General features: G+C 34.6%; 1 protein-coding gene across 8 annotated transcripts in view; it reads right to left on the bottom strand.

Annotated features, from left to right (window-relative positions):
* Positions 1 to 27195, bottom strand: part of CDC27 (cell division cycle 27) — a 135349-nt gene that overhangs the window by 68055 nt on the left and 40099 nt on the right. For 6 of the 8 annotated variants that reach the window (XR_008916395.1, XR_008916394.1, XM_007482518.3 and 3 more), the window contains exons 2-9: positions 26291 to 26366; positions 21908 to 22055; positions 18492 to 18617; positions 8965 to 9062; positions 7535 to 7689; positions 6954 to 7165; positions 6077 to 6191; positions 129 to 244 (exon numbers count right to left, since the gene is read on the bottom strand). Coding sequence is in view for 6 of the 8 variants with exons in the window: in XM_007482518.3 (XP_007482580.1) it covers positions 129 to 244; positions 6077 to 6191; positions 6954 to 7165; positions 7535 to 7689; positions 8965 to 9062; positions 18492 to 18617; positions 21908 to 22055; positions 26291 to 26366 (1046 nt within the window). In the remaining 2 variants the exon portion in view is untranslated. Of the gene's footprint in view, positions 1 to 128; positions 245 to 6076; positions 6192 to 6953; positions 7166 to 7534; positions 7690 to 8964; positions 9063 to 18491; positions 18618 to 21907; positions 22056 to 26290; positions 26367 to 27195 lie in introns of those variants that run through there. The other 2 variants (XM_016430587.2, XM_056817019.1) reach the window with 1 other exon arrangement.

Here is a 27195-nt window from a genome sequence, read left to right on the forward strand (position 1 = left end):
GGGGATTCTCAAGCACTGGAGAAGTCAAAACCTGCCCTAGATTAAGAAACTATGAAAAACCATGATGCCTCAGGGTGAGAACTGCAAAGAAAACTATATAAATGTAGGAGAAAAATACCAATAAATACCTTGTCTGTGGGCCAGAACTTTGTGTTTGTGCAACAAGGATTGGAGTTACCTCTCGACTATTTCCACTCTGTGAGAAGACAGACTTTGTTCCAGCTTGGCTGATTCTGCCAACAGACTGCATAACACAAAATTTTTATGTTTGCTATTGTGGCAATAATTGTACTGTGAATCACAAACTTAGTCATATATTTTTCCAGATACATGTACAAAGGTGTCATAGTATATATGACCACTGCTGTAGCTTAAGAGCATTAAATCATTTTTTCTATTTCACCTTAGCTCTTGCATAGTATCTTCACCTTCCTCTCAAAATATTTTTATTTCTATACCACTTCTTTCATCATACAGAGAAGGAAACTTCTCTACTGGCATCTATACATATTAAGTACTTATGGGCAGGGAACTATGCTCCTAAACTAGGGATACAAAGAGTCATCAAACACAGCCCCTGCCCTCAAGGGACTTACAATCTAAACCAGGGGACTATATACATAAGAAGATAAGGAACAATACAAAGGAATGTCGGTTAAGGGTCAAATAAGTAGTATAGATAATAAGTACTGCAAGAATTTATGAAGGAAAGATCTCTATCCCAATACTTCCCAATCTCTGAGTAGCGTTGCTCCTGAACTTATCCATTGCTCTCCAGCATCTCCAATCTCTCTCCTTCCACTGACTCTCCTAGATTGGAAAAAACCTTCACTTGACCTTGCGGTTCCCTTTCTATATAGTCTATTTCTAAACTTCCTTTCACTGTCAAATTTCTTAAACAAACATATTATATTTGCTACTTCTACCCCTCTCCCCTCTCCCCACCTCTGCCAGTCCATTTCCCATTCCTTAGCCCAATCTTCCAGGATTTGAAATTGACTGGTCCCCATTACCTTATAGGCTCTTAACACCACCTTCTTGTCAAGTCCAATTGTCTTTTCTATGTTTCCATTCTATTTATATCTCAAGGTCATTATTTGACAATGCTGACTTTATCCTTCTGCCCCCAACTTCCAGAAACATTTTCCCCCCCTTGACCCTTTAGGACATTATTCTTATTTTCCTGTTTCTTCAACTAACTTTTATTCCTTCTCCCTCAGAACACTATTCACTCAGCCTTTTTTCTAAAGCAAACTCATTTATGTTTTGATGGCTTCTCCCATATTTATTGATAATTCCAAATAGTCCATATCATTAGATTCACTCCTTTCCCTCATTTCCAGCTTCCTACTAAATACCTGAATGTCTCCTCTTAAGATCAACCATATTAAAAATCAAGCTCACCATCATTCTTTTACCATTCATGCTCAAACCTTGGAGTCAAAACTGACTTTCTTTCAACTGCCAGAAGAGGCCTCATAAACTGCCATCACCTGAGGGACTCTACCCAGGCTTACTAAGGATCAACTTACCAAGGTAAGAGGGGAAATAACAGTAGCCATGGTGCTTATGTTTTATGTGCCTGCTCACTTGTTTGCTTTATCCCTTGCTTCCTTAATATCTGTGGTCTTTGGAATGCTGACAAATTACCTGGTCTTTGATAATTTGATAATATGTATTTCTCTACCTCCTTTAACTCTTATAGATTTCCTATTTGATGACTTTCTTCATAACTTTAGACTTCCCATGTTACTTGACCCTTCAATTATCTTTATTCCCTGGATTTCATTTTATCTGGTCTTTGTCCTATTGTTGTTCTAACCCTTGCATTCTCTATATATTTTACTTCCCAAACTCAATTTTAATCTCATTCTTTTGATGTGCTTCCACCCATGGCCTACCAAGATATTTATCTTTTGTGTTAAATCTATTATTTCTTTTTCTGAAATTTCCCATGATGAGGTATTTCATTTCATACCTAGATTCCTCCAACAACCTAGCTTTTAAAACACCACTCTCTTCTATACCACTGCTATTAATCTTCTTAAAACAATAATTTCATAATTTCTCTGCTATACAAAAATCAAACCAAACCAAAAAACTCATATGCCTACAGAATATTTCCACTGCTTCTACTGTCTATTCTTCTCTTTGGCTTTTTTTAAAATTTAAAAACTCTTACCTTCCATCTTAGAATTGATTCATAGAATCAGTTCCAAGGTAAGGGCTAGATAATTGGGGTTAAGTGACTTGCCCAGAGTCACATAGCTTAGGATGTGTCTGAGGTCAAATGAATCCAAGATTTCCTATTCTGAGGACTGGCTATTTACTGAGCCATCTTGCTTTGGCCTCTATTTGGTTTTTAAGGTTATCTCTGATCTAGTGTCAACTTGTTTACTCAAACCTGTCCTATTACTACCTAAGATAAACTCTATTCAGGGCACAGAAAAGGCTGTCTACCTAAAATGTCTATTTAAGAATATTAAAACTAAGTATGATTACTTTTAATTAGATATTCAAATTCATATAGGTCCATGGAAATAAATTATTTTCTTAATTATTAGCTATTTAATTAACTAATTAGTGCTTTATTAATTTTTAATTAAAAAAACTTGCTCCATTAAAGGATAATCCCATTTCTTAAGTTATAATCTAATTTCTTTGGGAAGGGACTATACTTTATATTTTATTTATATTTCCATAGTTCCTAATAATTTGATGAATACTAAAAATTAGATTTCATAACCATTCAAAATGTAATAATAATACAATTAATAAGCAATTCCTCCATATTCCTGAGTTTTCATCACTATCTATTTCACCCTCTTATACTAGAGGCCCTATCATTGCCATATGAGCTCTCGTTAAAACACTAAGAGCTTTTTGAAAATCTGTGAGTTCATAAATGGAGGAGTGAAGAAAAAGGGAAAAATAGATACAGTTTTGAGGAGCTAGGTCCAGGAGTAAACCCCTAAATAGGGCCAACTTACTGGGAGAGTGAGGTATGCAGGAACCCTTCACAACCATCACTTAAAATTAAGTTAAAAGTGACTGAGTTTTTAATTTCACACTGACTGAAATAGAGTAATTTGAGCTAAAACTATAAATAACTACAGAAAGCATAAAAGATAGTTATTCAAAATTTAATGAGAAATATCTGAGAAGGTTTTCTCTAATTGGAGACTGGGAGAAAGGGAAGGATTCCTGGGATAAAGACAAGCCTTTACTATATGCCAACCACTGTCCTATATGTTGTAGATACAAAATTAAAAGAGAAGACAGTCCCTGCCCTCAAGGAGCTTACATTCTATTAGGGAGACAACAAATAAGAATGTGGCATATTGGGAAGGATATTTTGATTTGGAAAGTTAAAAAGAGATGGTGAATTGAGACATAGGGGAGTAGACTGACAAAGGGGGAGACTAAAGGCAACATAAGAACACTGGTACTTGGGAGAGATGGGTACAAAAGGGCAGGTTGGGGTGCGGGGAAGATACTAAAACTAAATCTAACCATTAAAAATTTTTTTGCCTACAGCTATCCAAGTGCTTAGGAAAGGTGAAAGAGTGACCTTTTATTCTTTTCCTTTCCTGCTGGGCATGATCTTCAGGACTCCAAACTCTATTGTTACTACAATTCAGATTTGTTATATGTTAAAACAGACTTTAGAGGAACCTACCCAGGAAAGTAATTATCAAATTTTAAATAACTAAGTTAAATAAGAAATTTCTGGAACACAACCCATTTATAAACTCAGGGACTTAGAGATTTGGTTTTAATCAATGAATAAATTAATTCTGAGCTAATTCATTTATATATCTAAAATTTTTCCTTTAAAAGGGAAAACATTCATCGATAAATATATATTCTTAGATATAGAATACATACTTTATTTAGCCTAGAGAATGGCCCTTGACATTGCATGAATGGCTCTGATGACCTTTTCCTGGTAAATGTACAGAAGTTTCAGTACTCAGATTAAGCTATTTTAGACTATAAATCATATCAGTTTAGAGTTTGGAAAGATTTTTTGAGAATCTTAATTTAACCGTCTCATTTTACAGATGAGAAAAACTAGGCCCAGAGTTTAAATCAATCAATAAGTATCTATCCTGTTTCTATTTTGAACTGGCTGCCCCATAGTCATCTCAAACTCAACATGTCCAAAAGAGAACTCATTCTTTTTCCCCAAACTCACCTTTCCTTCAAATTTCTTTATCAGTTTTGAGGATAGCATCAGTCTTCTGGTAAGTAACTCAGGCTTACAACCACATTGTTGACCTGCACTAGTCACTTTCACTCACCTCATACACATATCAAATTAATTTTTAAATCTTGCCATTTCTGTCTCTACAACATCTCCCATATGGAGCTTCTCTACACTCACAGGATCATCACTCTAGTTTGGGCCCTCCTCACCTCTCACCTACACTATTTTAACAGTCTTCTAATTGGTCTCCTGGCTCAGGACTCTCCTCTCTCCAATATATCCCTTCACATAGCTGCCAAAATCAATTTCCTGAAGTGCATCTACCCTCCCTTCCCCAACTCAACAAAACCCCAGTGGTTCCATGTTACCTACTTCTAATATCCATTATAAACTCACCTGGCATTGAAAGCTCCTCACAACCCTTTCAGTCGTCTTACATGGTACTTTCCTCCACATACTTGTATATTCTAGATATATAATGTTCTACTTGTTGTTCCTTACACAGGACTCTTCAATTCCCATCTCTATGCCTTTGCACTGGCTTTTCCCCCAAAATGGAATGCCTCCCTTTCTTATCTGTTTCTTAGCATCCCTGATTTCCTTTAAGACTCAGTTCAAATGCCTTATGTTATAGGGGGCCTTTCCTAGTTCCCCAAGCTGCTGTCTTCACCTCTAAGGCCACTTTCCTTTCACTATTCAGGTACCTTGTATGTTCCTATTTATGTGCACATTATCATCCCCATTAGAATGTAAACTCCTTAGGATAGAGACTGTTTTTGCTTTTTTCTTTGTATCTCTAAAACTTTGCATTATACCAGGAACAAAGTAATTGTTTAGTGCATGTTTGTGGGTTGGTTGATTAGCTAAGGTCACACAGCTTTTCTAACTCCTACTCCAATTCTTTTTTCATACTAAGAGCTGGTTTTCTTCCTTGACATATTAGCCTGATTATAGGGTTTGGTTAGGGTGACAAATTTTTATATATCCTTGAATGAGTTATATAAAAGTTTCTAAGGTGTATATTTAATCTGACTACTCACTAATTATGTTAGTTTTGCAGAATTTCTTTCAGAAGTGTTAATCTGGAAAGTATTTAAAATTATTTCTTTCTTGAAAAAAGAATGGAACATCCAAGAAATATATTCATTCTGGCTCTAAGACAGTTGAGGCAAGAAAAAAACATTCCATCTAAAACTCCTTAGTTATTTAAAAAGATAAAGACTAAAAAAATTAATCATAATTATAACTAAATTACAACATAAAAATTAAAAATTAATTTTAATGCCTAAAATGTTATTAAATTTAAAAAATTTAAAATGTAGTAGTTAGCATTTATAGTAAACCGTTTAGACTAGAGGAATTGTATTATTGCTATAAAAATAATGAAAATATGAACAGCATGCCAAACAAAAATTTTGCCTCTACATACAAAGCTATTAAAAATAAGTTAATTTTGCTAAAAGTGATATTAAGAGGATTGGGGATCTCATAAAGTAGTAAAAATATATAGATATATTGAATATGAATTAAATTTAATGAGCTGTGTGTGCCTGTGAAGTTTTTGTTTTATACACTAACAACTTATTTAACTTCATGTGTAAACTAATGCAGTTTATACGGAGAAAGCCTGATTTCAAGTTCCCACATCACCAATATCACACTAAAGGAAGGCCTCAACCCCCCCTCCCTTTTTTTAAGTTATACAACCCTTAAGGAAATGCCATCTTGATGCCTTTTCCCTTTGTCACAATGGAAACATCAAAAAGTCAATTTTCACACTGTTTAAGACTCTTTCTGATATGCTAATTTTGTAAACTGACTAGAGTCTGCAATTAATTATTTTTTAAACAATTTAAGGCAAGGTACCTTCTTTGAAGGGGCTCCTGTGGATGGCACATCAATTACAGAAGAGGAGTTGGTATAGTTTTGTAGATATGATCCATCTCCAGGACTTGGAGTTTCTAGTGGCAGTATCCCAAAACTGAGAAGAGGATGAAATCAAGATGTCAATAAGTCATACGAAAAGCAAGAGTATAATTAAATTAGAAGGTCTAAAAGGCAGAGAATGGTAAGGAGAGAGAGGATTTATGGGGCATCATGGCAGTAAGTAGTGACTGTGAATTGAATTCTACATAAGTCTAAAAATATAGCAAGAAAATTAATTTGTGTAGTAACTGCTAACAGAAGTTGATATCTGAATAGATTTGGAAAGTTGCTTTCATAAAAGACCCACTCTAAATGATGGAAACAACTTTCAATCCATTGGATTAAGTGAACTTCAACTGTTATTAGAAAGTAAGTCAAAACAATTCTAACCAGGAGCACATGCTCCTTTCTTATCTGTGTTTCTTAGCATCCCTGATTTCCTTTAAGACTCAGTTCAAATGCCTGATTTTATAGGAGGCCTTTCCTGGTTCCCCAAGCTGCTGTCTTCCCCTCTAAGGCCACTTTCCTAAAGCACATGCACAAAAATACCCCCCTCCCCCAATTGGGGGTTTCCATGGATTCTCAAACTCCTTTCTACTTTCTCCAACATATTTTAGCAAATTGTAGGCAGATCATTAAGAGTATTTTAATTTACCCAATATTTAACAATCCAATTAGGAAATGGCACTTATTACATTTTAATTACTTCATTCTCTAAAAACAAAACAAGTCAGTTGATTCAACATTCACTTCAGTATTTAGTAGCACTTAAGTTAATTGCTATAGTATAGCACAAAGTAAGCACTGTTTGCCTTACCTTGGGGTTAAAGGGCTAAGAGCAGCTGGTCCTCCTAATAAACTCCGCCCAGTTTTTGGTTTATTTTGAGCCTGTTTAGACAGTATGGTAGTTCCTGTTCCAAGGGGGACAGTGTCTGGTGAAATTACAGCTGAATCAATATAAGACACTGAGGAATCTGTGTTCAAGGAGTACTTTGAATTGGAGGATTCTAAATTCAGTCTGTTTAATTCCTGAAACAGAAAATTTCTACGATAATAATAAGACACATGTGATATTTTACACATTTTGCAAATTTGCAAAGCACTTTACATATATTATTTCATTTGACAATAAACCTGTGCAGTTCTAGAAATATAATTTTCATTTTATAGATGAGGAAACCAATGTTGAGAGAGGTTCCATAATTTGCCCAAGATCACATAGCAAGTATCTGGGGTAGAACTTGAGTCAGGTCTAACTGACTCTTAGTTTAGCACTCTGCACACAATACTAGGCTGCCTCTCATGATATCATGTCAATTAAAATGTAATAGTTTGTATCAATGATTCTAAATTTATATAACATTAAAATTTGAAAACAATAATGTTCAATAGACTTACAATTGTATCTTGGGGTGTTTCCATTAGAACTGTCTCAGGCTGTCTGTGATATAAATTGTGATTAGATACTAGGGTTGTGCAAGTGTTGGGCAGACAGCTGCTAAAATTCTGTAACGATGTTAATTTAAATGTTTGGTCAGGATCTGGCTTTTCACCTGTGAAGACAAAATGATCACCCCCCAAAGCAAGATTAAAAAGGTTAAAATTTTCCAAATTTAAACACAAGTAACCTGAACTAATACTTAGGAAGTACACAAGCTTAAAATTCACTGATCAATACAAATTATTTTATAACTTTCCATCTTAATCCAGCCCCTCCCACCATTTTTCAATTGCTTAGATTTGTTTTCCTAAAATAAAGCTGAAAATATGGGCCAACCAGACTACAGTGTTGTTTTTCAGAGATTAGGGTATACACAGAAGGGATAGTGATTACCTATTTCACAATAAGCAATTTAATCATACCTAAAATCCCATGGAGTGAAGTGGATATGATATTACATTAGAAGCATATCTATAGCAGGTGTCAAAAGACATGGCTGCAAGCAGCACACAGAATTTTCAAATGTGGCCCAAACCAGATTAAAATGCAACTGTGAAATACTTAACAAAAATAAATAAAAATACAATAAAACACAGATAATATTAATATGTGCTCTTCTAAGTTAATACAAGGTCCATAGGAATCCTTACATAAGGGTTAGTGATCCCTGTTTCTATTTAAGTTTGATACCACTGATCTACAGTATGTGGGGCTACTGATCTCCCAGCCATCCTAAAATATTTGGGTACCTCTTCTCCACACTTAAAGCACTTGGTTTGTGCTTTAACCACATAATAGTTTTAGACCTTGAAATTCTAAAATATCTTTTATAAAAAGTTAATAAGTAGGGGGCAGCTGGGTGGCTCAGTGGATTGAAAGCCAGGCCTAGAGACAGGAGGTCCTAGGTTCAAATCTGGCCTCAGACACTTCCCAGCTGTGTGACCCTGGGCAAGTCACTTAACCCCCATTGCCTAGCCCTTACCACTCTTCTACCTTGGAGCCAATACACAGTATTGACTCCATGACAGAAGGTAAGGGTTAAAAAAAAAAAGGTAATAAGTACACACCTTTTCAGGGCTGGACTGTCAGTACCAATGAGAGAAATAGTATAGCTAATGTTAAAATGTTCTAAATAGTAAAGATTAATAATTTAATATTTCTACCAAATTTGCCATAAAAAGTAAGAGATACTCAGCTATAAGCATGAGTATATCACTAAATCAAGTCTCAAAAAGCATTTAACCCCATTTGATGATCATGCTATCCATCTTTTCTCAGTAGGATTTAGGAAAGAACAACTTTTCTGTAGATAACGATTTTTCCTCATTAAAAAAAAAGAAAGAAAAAGCATAGGGGTAAAACAAAAAACCCACCTCTACAAACCTACCTATTTCACATAATGACTCAAAAGGGGACCAGAGGAAAGGATTTAAACTAAGGCTCTTTTGGTAACATTCTGATCCTTTGGCAAGCCGATCTGTCTTGCTGTAGAGAAAAACAAATAGTTTAAACAAGAAAGAGAACCCAAAACATTTAGAATAAAGATAATTACGGAATAGAAAAAGATACACCTTAGTAAGCACAAAGGGTCCTCTTCCTCAATGCTTCCCTGAAGTGTCAATTCCCCCTACTTATCACCCTTCAACTATGACTCCAATAGGTCAGTTCAAACCAGCTGTCAGGTGGAAGCACACATATACCTAAATTAGGAGAAACTTGAATAAAATTAAATGAGCTATCCACCACCTCCCTGCTATACAAAATGCTAGCTTTTTCTTTCCTATCAAACACCTTACAAATTCAAACCCCTAAAGGGAAATAATTCATTAAGGTACTCAAACCTTATTCTTAACTTCTGGGAAAGACTAGCCTTAAGGTGGCTAAATCACAACATATTTGAAAGGAATGTATCTATCATTTGACTTTATTGTGTCTATAAAAGCCCTTGTCAGAATTGAAGATAACTCTTAAAAAAGATTTTTGTGTAAGGAAAGGGGCCAAACAATTTTGCTAAAAGGCACATATTACAGAAGATCTGGGATGTACTGATTTATGAGATAACATATAAAGCATTTGACAAACTTCTCAAAGTACTATGTAAATGCTAGCTATTATTTGTCTAGACAGGGACATAAAATTATGTGTCAAAATTGTTAAAAAGTTTTCTTCTATGGAAGAAAGTTAGGAAAAGTCAGAATGAGAGAAGAGATGTCAAGGAAAATTAACATGGGAATTGCTTCTTGTAAAACTTCCAAGGATTTGTGAAATACCAGATGGTATCCAACCAAAAGTTTCAAAGGAAAAACTGAAAAGCTGTTGACTGAAATGCATAGCATTATTAATGGCCATTGGGCCATAGGACCGTGCCAGGCACAAACTAAATGCTTAGTGTTGAGGTTGTTTTTGTTAGGCAGTGCCTTAACAATTGAATTAATTGTCAATATAATATCTCTTTGCAAAATTTAATTCTATAGCTCAAAAATCCTCATTTTCAAACCTGGTAGATAATAGAATCTATAATAGAATGTGATATTTGAAAATGAATTTTCAAAATATATAACCAATTGGAGAAAAGGTAAATTTTTCTGTGGAAGGAAAACCCATGCTTCATAAGTCAGCCTAATATATGTTCATAAATACATAAAGAAGGAATAGACATAATCCACCTAGATTTTTTTTAAAAAGCTATATAACAAAGGTTACTTAAATCCCCCCAATACAGAATTATCATAGAACAACAGGATCACATGATATAGAGACTAACACAGATAATAGAGATAAAGATAACGAAACCATTTAGCCCAACCTCCTTAATTTATAAATGGTGGAACCTGAGGCTAGAGGGGTGAAGCATCTAAGAATAATATTTTGTCATGGATAGGCCAAAGATGAGCTAAATATAAGAAAATGGTTGGGAGGCAAACTGTGGTAACCTAATGACATATGAGTTGTGATCTTCATAGATATACAATAATTGTTTAAGAATGCTGATTTGAATATGAAAAGGGGATGTAAAATAATCATTTTTATAATGAGCCAAGAGGTGACCGACAGGCAATATAATAATCACAGCTGGCATTACAAAGAACTTTATATACACACATAATTTGATGCTTAATAACCACCTTGGAGGCAGCTTGGTGGTGCAGTTCTGGGCCTGGAGTCAGGAAGATCTGACTTCAAATCTGAACTCAGACAGTTATTAGTTCTGTGATCTTAGACAAGCCATCTAACATCTCAGTTTCCTCTACTACAAATAGTTCAGATCTCTTCTGACTCTTAATACAATATTCTTTATACTGAAATGTGATCAGATAGTTGCTACTGGGAAACAATTATCAAACTTAAAAGGGAAAGGGGAGGAAGGAGGGCCTATGGGGAATATGAGGAAAAAAGTGATATTTGGATTTCCTATCAGAGGCTATCCTGAGCAACAAGATGGGCATCAAAAGCTTAGTGAAGAAAATTAATTAACACTTAGTAAGTGCCCACAATGTTAACAGACATTGTACTAATCACTAAGGATATGAAAACAAAACTTAAACAGTCACTGCTCTCAATGAACTTACTAAAAAGAGAGCTGATATGTTTGTCAAGACAAAAGATTAAGAAAGTGGTTGTTCAGGAGCCTTTGTAGATATGTAAGTATTAAAAGGAGTTGTTGGAGAGATTCCGTGAGAAAAAACAAGTAATTGAGGAGACTGGGTTTCCCAGATTTGGAAAAGGCAGTTTACATCTTAAATGGAGAGGTTGTGAATGAAATCCTACTGCCTAGCCCTTACCACTCTTCTGCCTTGAATCAATACTTAGTATTGATTTTAAAATAGAAAATAAGGGCTTAAAAAAGTGAGTCACAACTGCTTGACTACAGGGGTGGAGGGGATATGACTGAGGAGAGACTCTAAATGAACACTCTAATGCAGATACCAACAACATGGAAATGGGTTTGAATCAAGAACACATGTGATACCCAGTGGAATCGCGCATGGGCTATGGGAGAGGTGGTGGGAGGGGGGAGGGAAGAAAAGAAAATGATCTTTGTTTCCAATGAATAATGTTTGGAAATGACCAAATAAAAATAAAAAAGAAAAGAAAAGAAAAGAGTGAGTCACATCATATAATATGAAATAAAATAGTGAAATACATATATTAGTATAACATGAAAAAAACAGTTATTAAGTAAGCCAAGTTTTGCTAGATTCAAGTCAGAAAGTATAGCAGTGAATTTCTTGGCTCAATCAACATTTAATAAGAACCTACCCTGTGCCAGATACCATGTAAAGAGCTGGAGATACAAATACAAATAATTTGTACTGAAGAATTGTTTCAAACTATAGAAAAATATTTCACACTCTAAATGGTTATTTAATGGGTGACATTAGTGCCTTACTGTTGTTATTCTGTCATTTCAGTTGTGTCTGACTCTTTATGGCCCCATTTGGGGTTTTCTTGGCAGAGAAACTGGAATGATTTGCCATCTCCTTCTCCAGTTCATTTTACAGATGAGGAACTAAGGCAAACAAGGTTAAATGACTTGTTCAAAGTCACAGTTAGTAGGTATCTGAGGCTGGATTTGAACTTATGAAGATTAACCTTCTAGGTGGCATTATTAGTATATCCAATATATTACAACCACTCAAATTTATAATGTGCTTTAAGAGTCACAAAGTACTCTCCTCTCATAAATCCTGAAATATTCAGAAACTGAGTCTCAGAAAGGAAGTGACATTGCCTAAGGTTTAAACTCGGGTCTCTCCTAATACCAAATCCAGCATTCTTTCTACCACCATACACTGGCAAAAGGAGGAGAAAGGGATGAAAAGAACTACCTTGTAGGTGGTACAAACCTTGACAACAATCTTCCTTCAGAACAGCACCACTTTGCTTTCAGCTTACCCATGAAGCTGTTGCCTAAGGAAGCAAACTTTGCCTCTTCAGTAGTCACAGCTACTGAATACATAGGAAAAAACAGTTATTACCAAATTCCCTGCCACTGTCAACTGATTTAAACTCAGGAAGCTGGTTTTATCAACAGAACTGTTACTAAAGATGCAGCATCCTAAGAACCACTGGTTCTTTTCATTTGCCCTACAACTAACCCTACTAAATGTGTTGTCTCCACCCATCAAGATGTAAGCTCTTTGAAAACAAGAACTGTCTTGCTTTTCTATTTGTATCCCCAGCACTTGGCAAAGGGTTTTGAACATACTAAATGTTTAAAAAGTACCTTTTCATTCATTTTTAAGATCTCAAACTGAAACAAAATACATTTTGCCTCCATGTACAGAACTGTGGGAAATATGTACCTAAAACACTGAGAGTAGTTTTACAGTAGTCACTATAAATAAGATATGTGACATTTAAGAGAAATATTACTGGATGAGACTGTTCTAACCTGGGAATTCAATTCCATTTTCATATGCTACTTCTACTAGGATAAGTAAGAAAATCCCCCCCCCCCAAGAGAAGGAAACTATTATGTTCTTTCTCTACTTAAGTCAAGGTTGCTTAACTGTAATACAACACCATCTAGCATGCTGTCAGACCACTGCTGCCTCAAACACTCAAAGCATCACAGGGATGTCTACTTTGTACATAGATGTAAGAATATGATAAGTAAGAAAATAAAGTTTCACAGACCTGTCAATTGAAGTTCGATTTTTCCTCTATTATTTTATCTCCTCAACACCCACTAGGACCAGTTATTCTACAATTCTTCATTAGGTCTTTTTTTTCCTCCAGAAGAATAAACAAATATCAACTCCTTCCCAGAAAAGTCACAATTACTTGAAGCTCAACATGCCCCAATCCTCCATAGATGAACATAACTGATAAAATGTCATGGAGTTTTCATCTTTGAAAAAGAAAAGCTCCGAATTTTAAAATTTATGACTTCCAAGTCTCTATCACTAACCACAGCCCTCCAAAAAAACCCAAGTTATTTGAAGAGACCCATAAATCCACCAATCAGTCAAAAAACATGCAATAAGGTTTTACTATGTGGCAGGCACCATACTAAAAACAGAGAATATAGAAGCAAAAATCTGAGCACTCCGAGCTCAGATCCTAAAGAGTAGAAAGAAACATGAAAATAATAAGGTACAATATGTACAGAGTACATGAAAGGTAATCTGAAAGGTGAAGTCACAGGAACCTGAGGGGAAAGAGAAAGGCTTCTTGAAGAATGGAGAAAGAACATGCCAATCATGAAGGAGTCAGTGCAAAGGCACAAAGATGTGGAGATAGAGTATTATGTTTGAGGAACAAGTGTGGAGGGGTATAAAAGCATGAAGATTGGCAAGGTAGGAGGGGGATAGTTGGGGAAAGCTTTAAATGCCAAACAAAGGACTTTTAATCTAATCCTTGGGGCAAGAGAAGGCATTAGGGGGGTTCCGGGGGAGGACCTGAGAGACAGGCCAATAGACAAACAAATACCACCCAATCTGATGTACTACAGGAAAATCACTTTGGCAGCTCAATAAAGATTGATTACAATGGATATACACAAGCAGGCGAACCAAACTGAAGTTACTATAATATTCAGCTATTATCTACAGGAGCTAGGTAACACAGTAAATAGAATGTTAGGCCTGGAGTCAGGAAGACTGAGTTCAAATCCTGCTTCAGATACTTAGTAGCTCTGTGACCCAGGGCAAGTCACTTAAACTCTGTTGCCTTAGTTTCCTCAACTATAAAATAATAGCACCTACCTCCCAAGGCTATTGTGAGGATCAAATGAGATAATAATTATAAAGTGCTTACCCCAGTGTTTGGCACATAGTAAGTACTATCTAAATGTTAGCTATCATATTGGTTTTGATTTTATATCTGTAATCCCACTTCTTGACATAGTACTTGATGCACAATGTAATGATTAATAAATCCTTTTTCATTCATGGTAATGTATGGGAAGGAAAGAGATAAGGAAGAGACAGGCCAGTGGTAGCATAATTTTGGTGATTATTACCTGGATTATCTATAATTAACTAAAAATTCTTATGTGAGATAGTGCATCAACTAAGGAAGACAAAAAGTCTCCGAAATTATAGATATATTTATGCCAACTGGATTTAAAAGAGCTAAAAAGATGCTGGTTTTTTCGGACTGATTTAATTTAAAAAAAAAAAATTTCTATCTTATGCAATTCACAAAGTCTAGAGAAACCTTGGAATGGTCTCTGAAGTCAAAATACAAAATAATATAAACAAAATACAAAATAATACAAAATCCTTAAGAATATTTCACAGAGTGGGCAACTGGGTAGCTCAGTGGATTGAGAGCCAGGCCTAGAGACAGGAGGTCCTAGGTTCAAATCTGGCCTCAGACACTTCCCAGCTGTGTGACCCTGGGCAAGTCACTTGACCCCCATTGCCTAGCCCATACCACTCTTCTGCCTTGGAACCAATTGGTTCCAATTGGTTAAAAAAAAAAAAGAATATTTCATAGACATATATTAGAATATTTAAGCCAGAGTCTTTTTTTAAAAGTTGTAATAGCTTTAATACATAAAACTAAACCAAGCATCCTATCATCCATTCTAAAACTTCTTAGTTTTTTATGATCCCCAACTGGAGTAACATAATATTTTAGGAAAGATAAAAAATGTATTAAAGAGAGGGCAGCTAGGTGGCTCAGTGGATTGAGAGCCTGTCTAGAGATGGGAGGTCCTAGGTTCAAATCTAGCATCATACACTTCCCTAGCTATGTGACCCTGGATAAGTCACTTAAGGGACTTAACCCCCATTGTCCAGCCTTTACTGTTTTTCTGCCTTGGAACCAATACACAATACTGATTCTAAGACAGAGAGTGTTTAATTAAAAAAAGAATTATTGGACTAACTGAACATAATTAAAGAAAGAGCCAAGACCATAAAGATCCCCAAAAGAAAAACTCCCAGGAATATTATAATCAAATTCCAGAGCTCCCAAGTCAAAGAGAAAAAAAAACTTCAAGCACTCAGAAAGAAACAATTCAAATACTATGAAGTCAGAGTCAGGACCACACAAGATTTAGTGGGCTTCCACCTTAAAAGAGTGGAAAGATTGAAATGATATTCCAGAAGGCAAAGGAGCCTATAACCTACTCAGAAAAACTGAGTATAATCTTTCAGGGGAAAAAACAGATAATTAAATAGAGGACTTCTAAGCATTCCTAATGAAAAACCCGGAAATGAAAGAGGTATACTGAGAAGCAGGGGAAGGGAGAAGAAGCATAGGAAAAATTTTCTCACATAAAAGAGGCATGCAAGAAAGAACTTTTACAGTGGAGGGGGAAATGGGGAAGATGTAGTAGGCAAAGTTTAAACTTCACTCATTAGAATTAGTTAAAAAAAAAAAAGAATGTATTTATATATGTACATATACATGTATAGATATATATGCACACATATACTCAATTATGTATAGAAATATAACTTACCCAATAGGGAAATAGGAAGGCAAAGGGTAAGAGAAAGGTGGGGTGGGGTGGGGTGGATGAATGAAAAAAGGGAGAATAGATTAGAAGTAAAATAAGACTTCTGAGGAGGGACAAAATTTTTTAAAAAGAGAGAAGCAGAAGAAAATGGGATAGAGGGAAATATACAGTTAGTAATCATAATTGTGAATGTGAATGGGATGAGCTCACCCATTAAATAGAAGCAGATACAGAATTAAAATAACGGGCTGAAGCAGAATCTAATATGCTTCAGCTAAATTTAAAAAAGGACAGGGGTAGCAATCATGATCTGAAACAAAGCAAAAGAAAAAAGAAATCTAATTAAAAGTGATAATCAGGAAAACTACACTTTGATAAAAGGTACTTAAGACAATGAAGTAATATCAAAAAGTTTTATAGCAAGCTTCTCTGACCTTATTTTTGAAATATATAGTGAATGAAGCATTGAGTCAAATTTATAAAAAATATTAGCTATTTCTCAATTGATAAATGGTAAAAGGATATAAACAGCTTTCAGAAGAAATCAAAGTTATCTGTAGTAAAATAAAAAATGCTCTCATTCACTGATTAGAAAAAGGTACATTAAAAGAGTTTTGAGGTGTCACCTTATACTTATAAGAAATAACAACTACTGAAGAGGATGAGGAAAAAATAGGTACACTAATAAACCAGCCCAACCATTCTGGAGAACAATTTGGAACTAGGCCCAAAGGGCCATAAAATTGTGCCACATTTAGTTCTCCTAAAGAGAAAAAGAAAAGGATCATATTCTAATTCATAGATGCTCTTTTTGATGGCAAAGAAATTGAGGGGGTGCTCCTCTACTGGGGAATGGATAAATCAAGCTGTGGCATATAATTGTAATGGATTACAATTGTGCTGTGAAAAATGAAAAAAGCATGTGATTTCAGATAAACAGGGCAAGACCTATGTGAACTGATGCAAAATGAAGTGAACAGTACTGGGAGATTTTTATGTACAGTAATAGCAATGCTAAATGATGATCAACTATGAAAGTTGGCTACTCTGATCAACATAATGATTCAATACAATTACAAAGGACTTATAATGGAAAAAAATGCTATCCACTTCTAGAGAGAAATCTGATGAACTCTGAGTCCAAACTGAAGTATAATTTTTTCACATTCTTTATTTTTGTTGCTTTTTTGGAAAATATGGATAATATAGAAATGTTTAATAAGATTTCACATGTATAACTGATGTATCACTTGACTTCTCAGTGGATAAGAGGAAGTGAGAGAATTTGGAACTCAAACTTTAAGAAGAAAAAAATGTTAATAAATTTTAATTTTATTTTTAAAAAATGACAAACAGGATGGTTTCAGAAAAACCTGGAAAGATTTACATGAATTGATGCAAAGGTGAAGTGAGCAAAACCATCAGAACATTGTACATGGTAACAGTAACACTGTATGATGATCAACTGTGAATGACTTAGCTTTCTGATTAATATAATGATAAGACAATTGTGATGGACTTATGATGAAAAATGTTATACACTGCCAGATAAAGAATTGATGGAGTCTGAAGACAGATTAAAGTATAGTTTTTCATTTGCTTTATTTCTCTTTTTGTTGTTGTTTTTTAAAATTTTTTGGTCTGTGTTTTCTTTTGCAACATGGCTAATAAGGAAATATGTTTTGTATGACTTCACATGTTTACTCAAATTTCTTGCCTTCTAGAGGAAGGTAAGTGGAGAGGGAAGAAAGAGAAGGAGAGAATTCTGAACTCAAAATTTTAATAAGAGAATGTTGGGAAAAATTTTATATGTAATTGATAAATATTTAATAAAATATATTGGGGGTAGAGAAAACATTTAATACCAATGAGGTAAACTTTTCCTTTAAAAATATAAAAGAAGCAGTATGGTATGGCAGATAGCTACATTGTTTCTGCCAGAAGAATTGTGTTTCAAGTCCCACTTCTGATGCATATTGGCCCTGAAACCCTAGGCAAGTCATTTAACTTCTAATAGAAGGCAAGGAGGAAGAAGAAGACTTCTCCAGAATTCTAGCAAGGTCTGAATCAAAACTACTTTACATAAAGTGGGGGAGATATTTAAACTTAAGAGAAAAGCTTTAAATTTTTCATACTCTTCCTTACCTTTTTCTTCCTTTTCAATAACCTACATTTTGGCATTCTTCCCTCCATGATGAGGGAAAGACATAATGTATACTCTGGAAACTGTAAAAAGGATCAACTAGACAGAGGCCAATATCTTTATTACATTTATATACCCCAAGAGCCTAGAACCAGATGATTACAGTAATAGATGAATGCATGCTTTTTGATAAAAATAAGCCAAATCGGTACTACCTTTTAGACCTGTAAGAATTCATGGTTTGCAAACAATTGGTTTAATTGGTAAGGCACTGAATAAATAAGTTAATTTAGGTAAAACTGTCATTTTTATTATAAACAATCAAAGAGTTCCAGTTAAAATCATTTTCACTTACCAATATACATGTCCCAACAATGAAAGTGTGAAGCAAGCTGAATCACCAAACTCCGTAACAATATCATCATGGCTTTTCTGTTTATTTAAAACTCCACCAGACAAGATCTGTTCCCCCTCAGCAAGCCTTAAAATAAAACATGAATTTAGGAATAAAGTCATGAAGATATCTTCAATTACCAACCTCCTACTAGGGATAGAAACAGAAAAAGTAATAATCTGTCGGAAACACACCAACCAACTCTCATCTAACTTTACCCTGAAGTAGGCTAGGGTAACCTAAGATATACAGCTCTTCTAGGGGTTATGGGAAGAAAAGGTAGGCAATTTTTTAAAAATTAATTTTTATTTATATCTTTTCTATTTATATTATCAAAGTTTCTCCTAACATGCGTCTTCCTCCTCCTCCTTCCAGAGAGTTATGTCATACAATAAAGAATTTTTTCTTAATGAAAAATGGGGAAAAAAAGTCAGCAAAACCAATAGGCACACTGAAAAAGTTTGAAAACATAGGCAATATTTCACACCTGGGGACTTCTAATCTTTGCAAAAGGTAAAGGATAAGGCTATCTTCTCATATCTCTTCTTTAGGACAATACTTGTTCTTTGTAGTTTAGCAACATTCACTTCTATTTTGCAGTAGTTGTATATACTAATTTCTTGGCTCTGCTTTCTTCACTCTGCATTATTTCATATAAGTCTTTCCATGCTTTTCTGTATTTATCATTTCTTACAGCACTGTAATAGTCCATTATATTCAGGCTCCACATTTTGTCTAGCCATTCCCCAATCGATGGGTTTTTACTCTGTTTTCAGTTCTTTGCTACCACAAAAAGTATTGATATAAATATTTATGTAGATGGGGACTTTACATAGGTGGGTATTTTTAAATTTTAGGGATGGGGAGATCTTTTCTTAAGGATCTCAGTTTTGCCTTTGAATAAAGAACAAGTCAAATTAATAATAGAATGTCAGACCCCTGATGGAGGTGTAGAGATTTGTCCCAACTTGTTACACAGCTAGAAAGTGGCAGTCAGGATTTGAACTTAAGTCATCTGATTCTAACACTAATATTTTTAATTTTGTGAATCTGTAGGTTTTTTTCTAGGTAGCAATTAAATTAACCAATAATAATTATATAGTACTATATCAGAGAATGCTGATGGTACTTAGGAGCTCTGTGATTTCATTAAATAGAACCACTAAATAAAACTAAATGTAATTTCTTGATATTAGGCAAGTAGTAAACAGCCATTTGCTTATATTTCTTTGAAAAGATATGATTTGGAGGGCAGCTAAGTGGCTCCATAGATTGAGAGCCAGGCCTAGAGACAGGAGGTCCTGGGTTGAAATATATGGCCTCAGATACTTCCTAGCTGTGTGACATTGGGCAAATCACTGCTTAGCCCTTACCACTTTTCTACCTTGGAATCAATACACAGTATTGTTTCAAAGATGGAAGGTAAAGGAGGGAGAAAGGAAATTATTTACTTCATATGTATATACATATATCAGCAAAGCATAGAGCTGGAAGGGCAACCTTTTGTTCTTTATAAATGAAGAAAACGAGCCTAGATAAATGAAGTGACTAATCAAAAGTCATATAGTTAAGCAAGATCTCCTAATTTCTAGTTCAGATTTTTCTATCAAGTTCTTCTTAGCAATCTCTTAAAATTGTGGTGAATGAGAAAACAGGATACTGATTCCAAAATAAGTTTGTTTCCAATAGGAAATTAGGGTTCATAAAGGATTATATTTTAAATTTACTTTTAAAAATAAATTATTTTCTTTAGGAAAAATGTTTCTAAATACTAACATCTATCTTTGCCTGATCCACTTAACCTATCACAACTATAAACATATAAATATATGTATATAAGCATGTAAAACTATAACTATCTCAACCTAAAGGGTGGTACTCTAATGTTATTTTATATAAGATTAATTTCATGTGTTATATGAATTGATTTTAATATAAATTAAGAGTGTCTGAGACTTATATTTACAGAATCAATAAGCAAAATAAATGCACAGAAATGTTTTCAGGATTAATTTCTTGATGCTTTGTAGTGTTAAAATTAATCAGTGAGAAACTTTTTGAGTGGAATATTAATTACTATACTATAGGAAATGATAATATGAAGATTTCAGTGAAGTACAGGAAGACTTACATGACTGATACAGAATGAAGCAAACAGACACAAAACAACAAAATTACTAAAACAATGTAAATGTAAATTAAAAAAAGAGAGAATATGTATTATGTATAATAATAATGTCCAAGCTTGGTACTGGAGAAGAGATGAGAAAATGTATCCTCTTTTGCAAGTAGAGAACTATGCATATGGAACATTCCATGGGCTGTAATTCCAACTAATGTATTGGCTAGTTTTATTAAACTTTTTTTCTGTTCTTTTTTTTAATCTTCATTACGAATTTAGACTGAGTAGCAGAGGATGAGAAATAATTAGAAACAAAAGTAATTAAAAAAATAAAAAAACTTTCCAGGAATTTTCTAAAACTTTCAGCTTTCTTTTTTTAACGGCATAAATTCAATTTATGGACAAATAAATGCTTAAGCTCTTCATAATATGTATTTCTTAGGAAATCCATTACTAAACCATTACTGAATCTTCAAAAATAATGCAATAGAATTCACACGCTTGGCTGTCTCTATACATAGAATGGAAATAGTCACAAGTTACAAGTGCTATAGTTGGGTAAACTAGTTTAAAATGTACAGGAGCAGGGGCAGCAAGATGGCTCAGTAGCCAGGCCTAGAGAAGGGAAGTCCTGGATTCAAATTTGACTTCAAGATACTTCCTAGCTGTGAAACCCTGGGCAAATGTCATTTACCTGCCTTTCCCAGCCTTACCACTTTTCTGCCTTGGAACCAACATTTAGAATCGATTTTAAGATAGAAGGTAAGGGATTTTAAAAAAAAATGTACAAGAGAATTACCATGCCACTTCCCATGCCTGATAGGGATATGGAAAAGGGAGAATTGTCTCCTAGCTACCCTCCCCTAGTCACAGGAGTGGTTAGGAATATATATATACTTATTAGTCCCAAATAGGCATTCACCCTGGAAGTGCAGGCAGATGCTTATTTCCAGGTTTAATTCATTAAACCCTTATCTGAAAACAAAAGTACCATTACTTATGGCAGCTTATCTCAAGAGACAGTTTAACTATTGGCTAAACTTCAACAATTATATTACTGTGATATAACTTTTGTAGAACAATAAAAATTACCTAAAAAATTATTCAAATGAACAAAATGTTAATGCAAAAAAATATAGACAGTGATATCAAATTTATAACAGAACCTGACAATTAATACAGTGTTTTATCTAAATATATATATACACACACATACACACAGTATTAATAAAGGAAAGTTAGTTAATGAACTTACTTGCTAAGGTCGACGCAACATTTTGCAAGTAGATATTTACACTGTGGTGTAGTACAACTGTGTCCCTTCAAGAGTCTATATGCTTTATATGCCTTTCCTGAGCGATAATAACAGGTAGCCAGTAAAAACAATGCTTCTTCTGAGTGTACTGAAAGGGAAAAAAATTTTAATGGTTATTTTGTCCTTAATAACAAGCAAATGCATGAAATAAGACTCCAGTAACTAAGTTAAGAGATCACTCACTAGTAATTAAAAACACAGTAAAATGAAGCAGATATTTAATACAAAAACAGTTCAGAAATGATAGATGTAAAACCCAGTTGGCTCCAGGAGGGGAGAGGGAGGGAAAGAACATGAATCATGTAACCATGGAAAAATATTCTAAATTAACTAACTAAATATTTTAAAAAACAGTTCAGAAATGTTAATGAGAATAAAACTTTTTATCAATTTATTTGAATAGAGGAAAATTAATTTTCAAAAGGACAGAACTCTATTTCACATTCCTACTAAAAAAAAAATCTTTACTAGAACATGAGCTAAGATCTCAAGGAAAAGAATGAAAAAAGTAGGAATGCAGAGGAAATGGTCCTTTCAGGTTTTGGACTGTATTATAAAGTAGTAATCATCAAAACTACTTGGTTAAGGGACTCATGATTAAAAAAAAAAGTTATCTGCAGCAAAGTAGAAAGGAACTATTGAAATCTGAATGCAGATCACAGCATGTCATCCTTCACTTTATTTTCTCCATGAGTTTTTAATTGTATATCTGATATGTATCTTTAGTTATGACTTGAGGAATGTGGAAATAGGTATTTTCTAAAAGTGATGATATAACCTATATCAGACTATTTACCACCTCGGGGAGGTGGAGGAGGGAAAAAGAGAGGGAATCTGAATAAAAAAATGTCAGGAAACAATCATCAAAAACTATTTTTACATGTAATGGGAGTAAAAAAAAATCAATAAAAAACAAAGGAAAAATAACTTACTTGATTAGGGGCAGCTTGGTGACACAAGTAGAGTGTCAGGCCTGGAGTTGGGAAGACCTGGGTTCAAATCTTGCCTAGGACATTTGCTAGCTATGTGGCTCTAGGTAAGTCACTTAACTTGTTTGCCTAGTCCTTTTACTTCTGTCTTTGAGTTCTTACAAAGACCTCAGTAGTCCAGTGCTAGTTAAGCTCAATACTATTTGAGAAAGTAATATCTATTCCTTAAGAACTACTGGAAAACTGGAAAGTAATCTGACTCCAAGAAAAAAAAAGTTTAAAGAGGCATTTTATACTAGACCTCTTAGTAACCATTAGATAAATATGTTAACTGGAAAAGGCAACACTATAAATAAATTGAAGAAAAATAAGAAAATCCTTTTATAATTATGGGAGAATTCTTTACCAAACAAGAGATGTTCAAAAAAGAACAAAAGTACCATTCCCCAATAGGTAAATGATAAAAGGACACGAACAGTTCCTCAAGTTATCAATAATGATATAAAAACAAGAATATGCCACTCGTATTTTGTTGTAGAGGTAGGGGACTATGGGTGTTGAATATGGCATATACTTTCAGACACCAGTTAGTCAATAAGCATTTATTAAGCACCTACCATGGGCCAGATTCTGTGGTTTTGGTTAATTTTTTTTGTTAAAAGGAAAAGCTCTAAGTGATGAGAGACATATCTTAAAATAGTATGATGTAAAAAGGCATCAATAAAGTTAAGATAATTAAAAATAATCCTTTAAAAAACATAAGACTTGAAGGCAGCTAGGTAGAACAGTAGAAAGAGAGCCAATCCTAGAGTCAGGAGGACTTGGGTTCAGCACTGGCCACACACACTTCCTAACTGCGTAACCCCGAGCAAATCAGTTAACCCTGATTTGTCTAGCTTTTACTGCTCTTCTGACTTAATACTAAATATCCTAACTCTAGGCTTGGCACTGTATACAGAGCCACCTAATTGCCCTGGAAAGCATTTTAAAAGAAAGGAGGTTTAGAACATTATTTATGCCATATATCATAATTATGCATGCATGAATGTCATAATATAAAATAAAGTTGAAAAGGAAGAGACAGAATCCACGGAATGAGAAGAAATCCAGAAAACAACTGCAAGTGATACTCATTCTTGGAGATGAAAGAAAAGAGGGAAAGAGAAAAATAGACTAGTAAAAATAATGAACTAACCAAAAAGATTAAAAAGGAGGAATCAAATAGGAAGGTAACTGAGAAACATTTTTTAAGCTCTTATGACAGGGACATTGGAAACATAAAGACAAAAGTGATAGTTACTACTTTTAAGAAGCTTATATTCTAATTAGACAATATGGTGAATTTATACAGATGAATATATACAGAATTCATGTAAAATGAAGGTAAGAGATCAAATTGCTTACTATCTCTGCGATGGGTAGAGAAAGAAGACAACTTGGATCATATATATTTCAGAACATGTTGAAAATTGCTGTTATATGAAATTGGGAAAATAAAATATTAAAAAAAAAAATAAAACGAAGGGAAGGTAGAGATACCTTGGGAAAAAAAGAGGTAGTAGCAGGGGCAGCTTGGCTTAGTGCATAGAAAGCTAGAAAGAGAAGGTCCTGGGTTCAAATAGGACCTCAAGACACTTCCTAGCTGTGATACTCTGGGCAAGCCATTTAAGCCCCAATGCCAAGCCCTTACTGTTCTCCTGCCTTGGAACCAAGAGGCAATACTGATTCTAAGATGGAAGGTAAGAAGAGACAGAGACTGACAGGCAGAGAGAAAAGTCTTAGCAACTAGCGGGAGTCAGGAAAAGTTTAATGAAGAATGTTGTGGCTGGTCTGAGTCTTTAAGAAAACCAAGAATTCCAAGGTGCAGAAGAGGGGATGCTATGCATTACAGGCACAGAGGATTGCCAGTGTAAAGGACAGGAGATGAAACAGTGGATTTCCAGTATGCACAGTGGAGTCAGTATGCACAAAAATAAAGGTTGTCTTTTCCTCAGAGACTGGAGCAAAAGATGAAAAGAATATAAAGGAGAAAGAGTTTTGAAGTATAATATGAGGGAATAGGAAGGTGCTCATAACCTAGAATTTTTGAAATGGATGTCAATGTCATCTGCTCCTAAAGAGAAGGGCAAGCAAACTTATAGGAAGCTTGAGGAAAGAGCAGGCAATTTGAAAAAGCCACTGAGAACAGCACAATACTCAATAGAGTAAGAAAAAAAGGATTGTCATGCAGCAGCAGTAAGGTCTCAGCTAAAACTAGATTAACATGAATCTGGGGTGGACATAATTAGCAAAGATGCATGATTCCATATACACCACAGGATTGTAGGTGATTAATGATTGGAATGTAGAGTTGTTTTTCATCATTCAGGTGTATCCAATTATTCCTAATCCTGTAAACCATACCATCTATGGGGTTTTCTTAGCAAGAATACTAAAATGGTTTGCTATTTTCTCCAGGTGATTAAAGCAAACAGAGGGTAAGTTACTTGCCCTCGTAAGTTACTCACATAACTACTAAGTGTCTGAGGCTGGATTTGAACTTAGGTAGGCCCAACTCCAGGCCAAGTGCTCTATCCACTGAGACACATAGCAGCCTCCTCAGATCTACGGTAAAGTTAATAAAGGAGCAAAGATATTAAGCATGAATGAAGTGACAGGGCAGAGGAAGATTATTATGAGATTGTAGAGGGATAGTGCTGAGATGGATATGGATGAGTGTTAACAGGAGGAAATGATTTTTGCCTTTAGAAGACTGGCTAGGAGTAACAAGAGTTACAAGTTTGGCAGTCAAATAACAGAAATAACCAGATCAATACTGAGAATGATGGTATCTACATTGGAGGCTAGAAATATAGCTAGTAGGTAGAGATGGCAAGGCATTCTGGCCTGTCCTCTGAATCAGTGGATATCTAGTGATTTTGTCCCCCCAGTGACTGGGCTCCCACTTAGTAACAGCTTCATCCTCAACAGAAGAAACCTTGCTCAAGGAGTACACTAACAATGCCTTAATCCTGGGAAGCATAAACCCTCTAGTAAGGTTCCTGAGTCTCAAAATCTTAATCGGATATAAATATCCTTTGGGATTTTCCAGAGTAGGCAATTAAACTGAGAAGTCAAAATTCCCTTAGCATTTCTCTCAAAAGCAGAAAATTCCTGCCATCACAGAATCTGATGGTGGTAAACAACCATCTAATAAAAATCCATATACACACACTGGTTCTCTATTAACTAAAACTAACTACAAAACAAAAAGTTATAAAACCCTTGTCTACAAATTATCCTGTAAGATTTCTGCCACAAATATTTCTTTTGGTTTCCACTAATAAAAGATCAGAAGAGGGCTTGAATTACAAATAATATTAAAGAGGAAATTAAAAACAAATGGGTCACATACCTTCGGCATACAGTCTTTCTGCAAGGAAAACTGCATCTCGGAAAGCATAGTGGTTTAGTGCTTGCCATATAGCAGCCTGCAGAGAGAAAAAAGAAAGGCCTCTGAGATCTTAAATGGTTCCTATATGTTTCTTTTTTTCTTTCTTTTTAAATCTTCTGTCTTAGAATATATACTTATTGGCTCTATCAGTATGGATTCTAAGACAGAAGAATGGTAAGGGCTAGGCAAATGGGGTTAAATGACTTGCCCAGGATCACACAATGTATGTGAATATTTCAAAGGACTTATTTCCACAGTGCCTATATTTAACAGAATAGTCACTCAAAGGGTGAACTGAAAATTTCAAATTAGCACCTGTAATTAAAGCAATGGCAATAGTTGGCTGCCTCATAAAGTTAATGCCTGGTCTAAAATTGTATTGGGAATGTGTTGTTTTAAGGTGATTGATTAATGTGAGGATAAGCTCAGCAACAGTGCTATCAGTAAATATTTTTATTTTAGCAAAAAAAAAAAAAAACACCTTCCTCTTTAAGGATTAAAAACTATAAACAAGGCAATTATTCAATTCTGGTTCCCATGTTACTTGTTTGATTCAGTTGTCCATTTAGTACAATAAACACAAACAATGCAATACCACACTTCTTTAAACCAATTTAGATATGAAGGAAAGTTGGGAAGGAAAAAGCCCACTAAACAAATATGACCAGTGAGAAGATTTCAATTTTATTTTTTATACTTCCTGACTTTCTCCAAACCACCCAGTACCTATAACACAACAAATAACCTGTGATGAAGCTCAACAGGGTAATACTAAATAAAAGGCTCTATCCACATTCACTATTGCCAGTTCAATGCTACTACCATCCAAAGGATTAAAGGAATGTTGAGAGTTACAGCTATTTGTC

This window comes from Monodelphis domestica, chromosome 2 (assembly GCF_027887165.1).
Source record: "Monodelphis domestica isolate mMonDom1 chromosome 2, mMonDom1.pri, whole genome shotgun sequence".
NCBI classification, from domain to species: Eukaryota; Metazoa; Chordata; class Mammalia; order Didelphimorphia; family Didelphidae; genus Monodelphis; species Monodelphis domestica.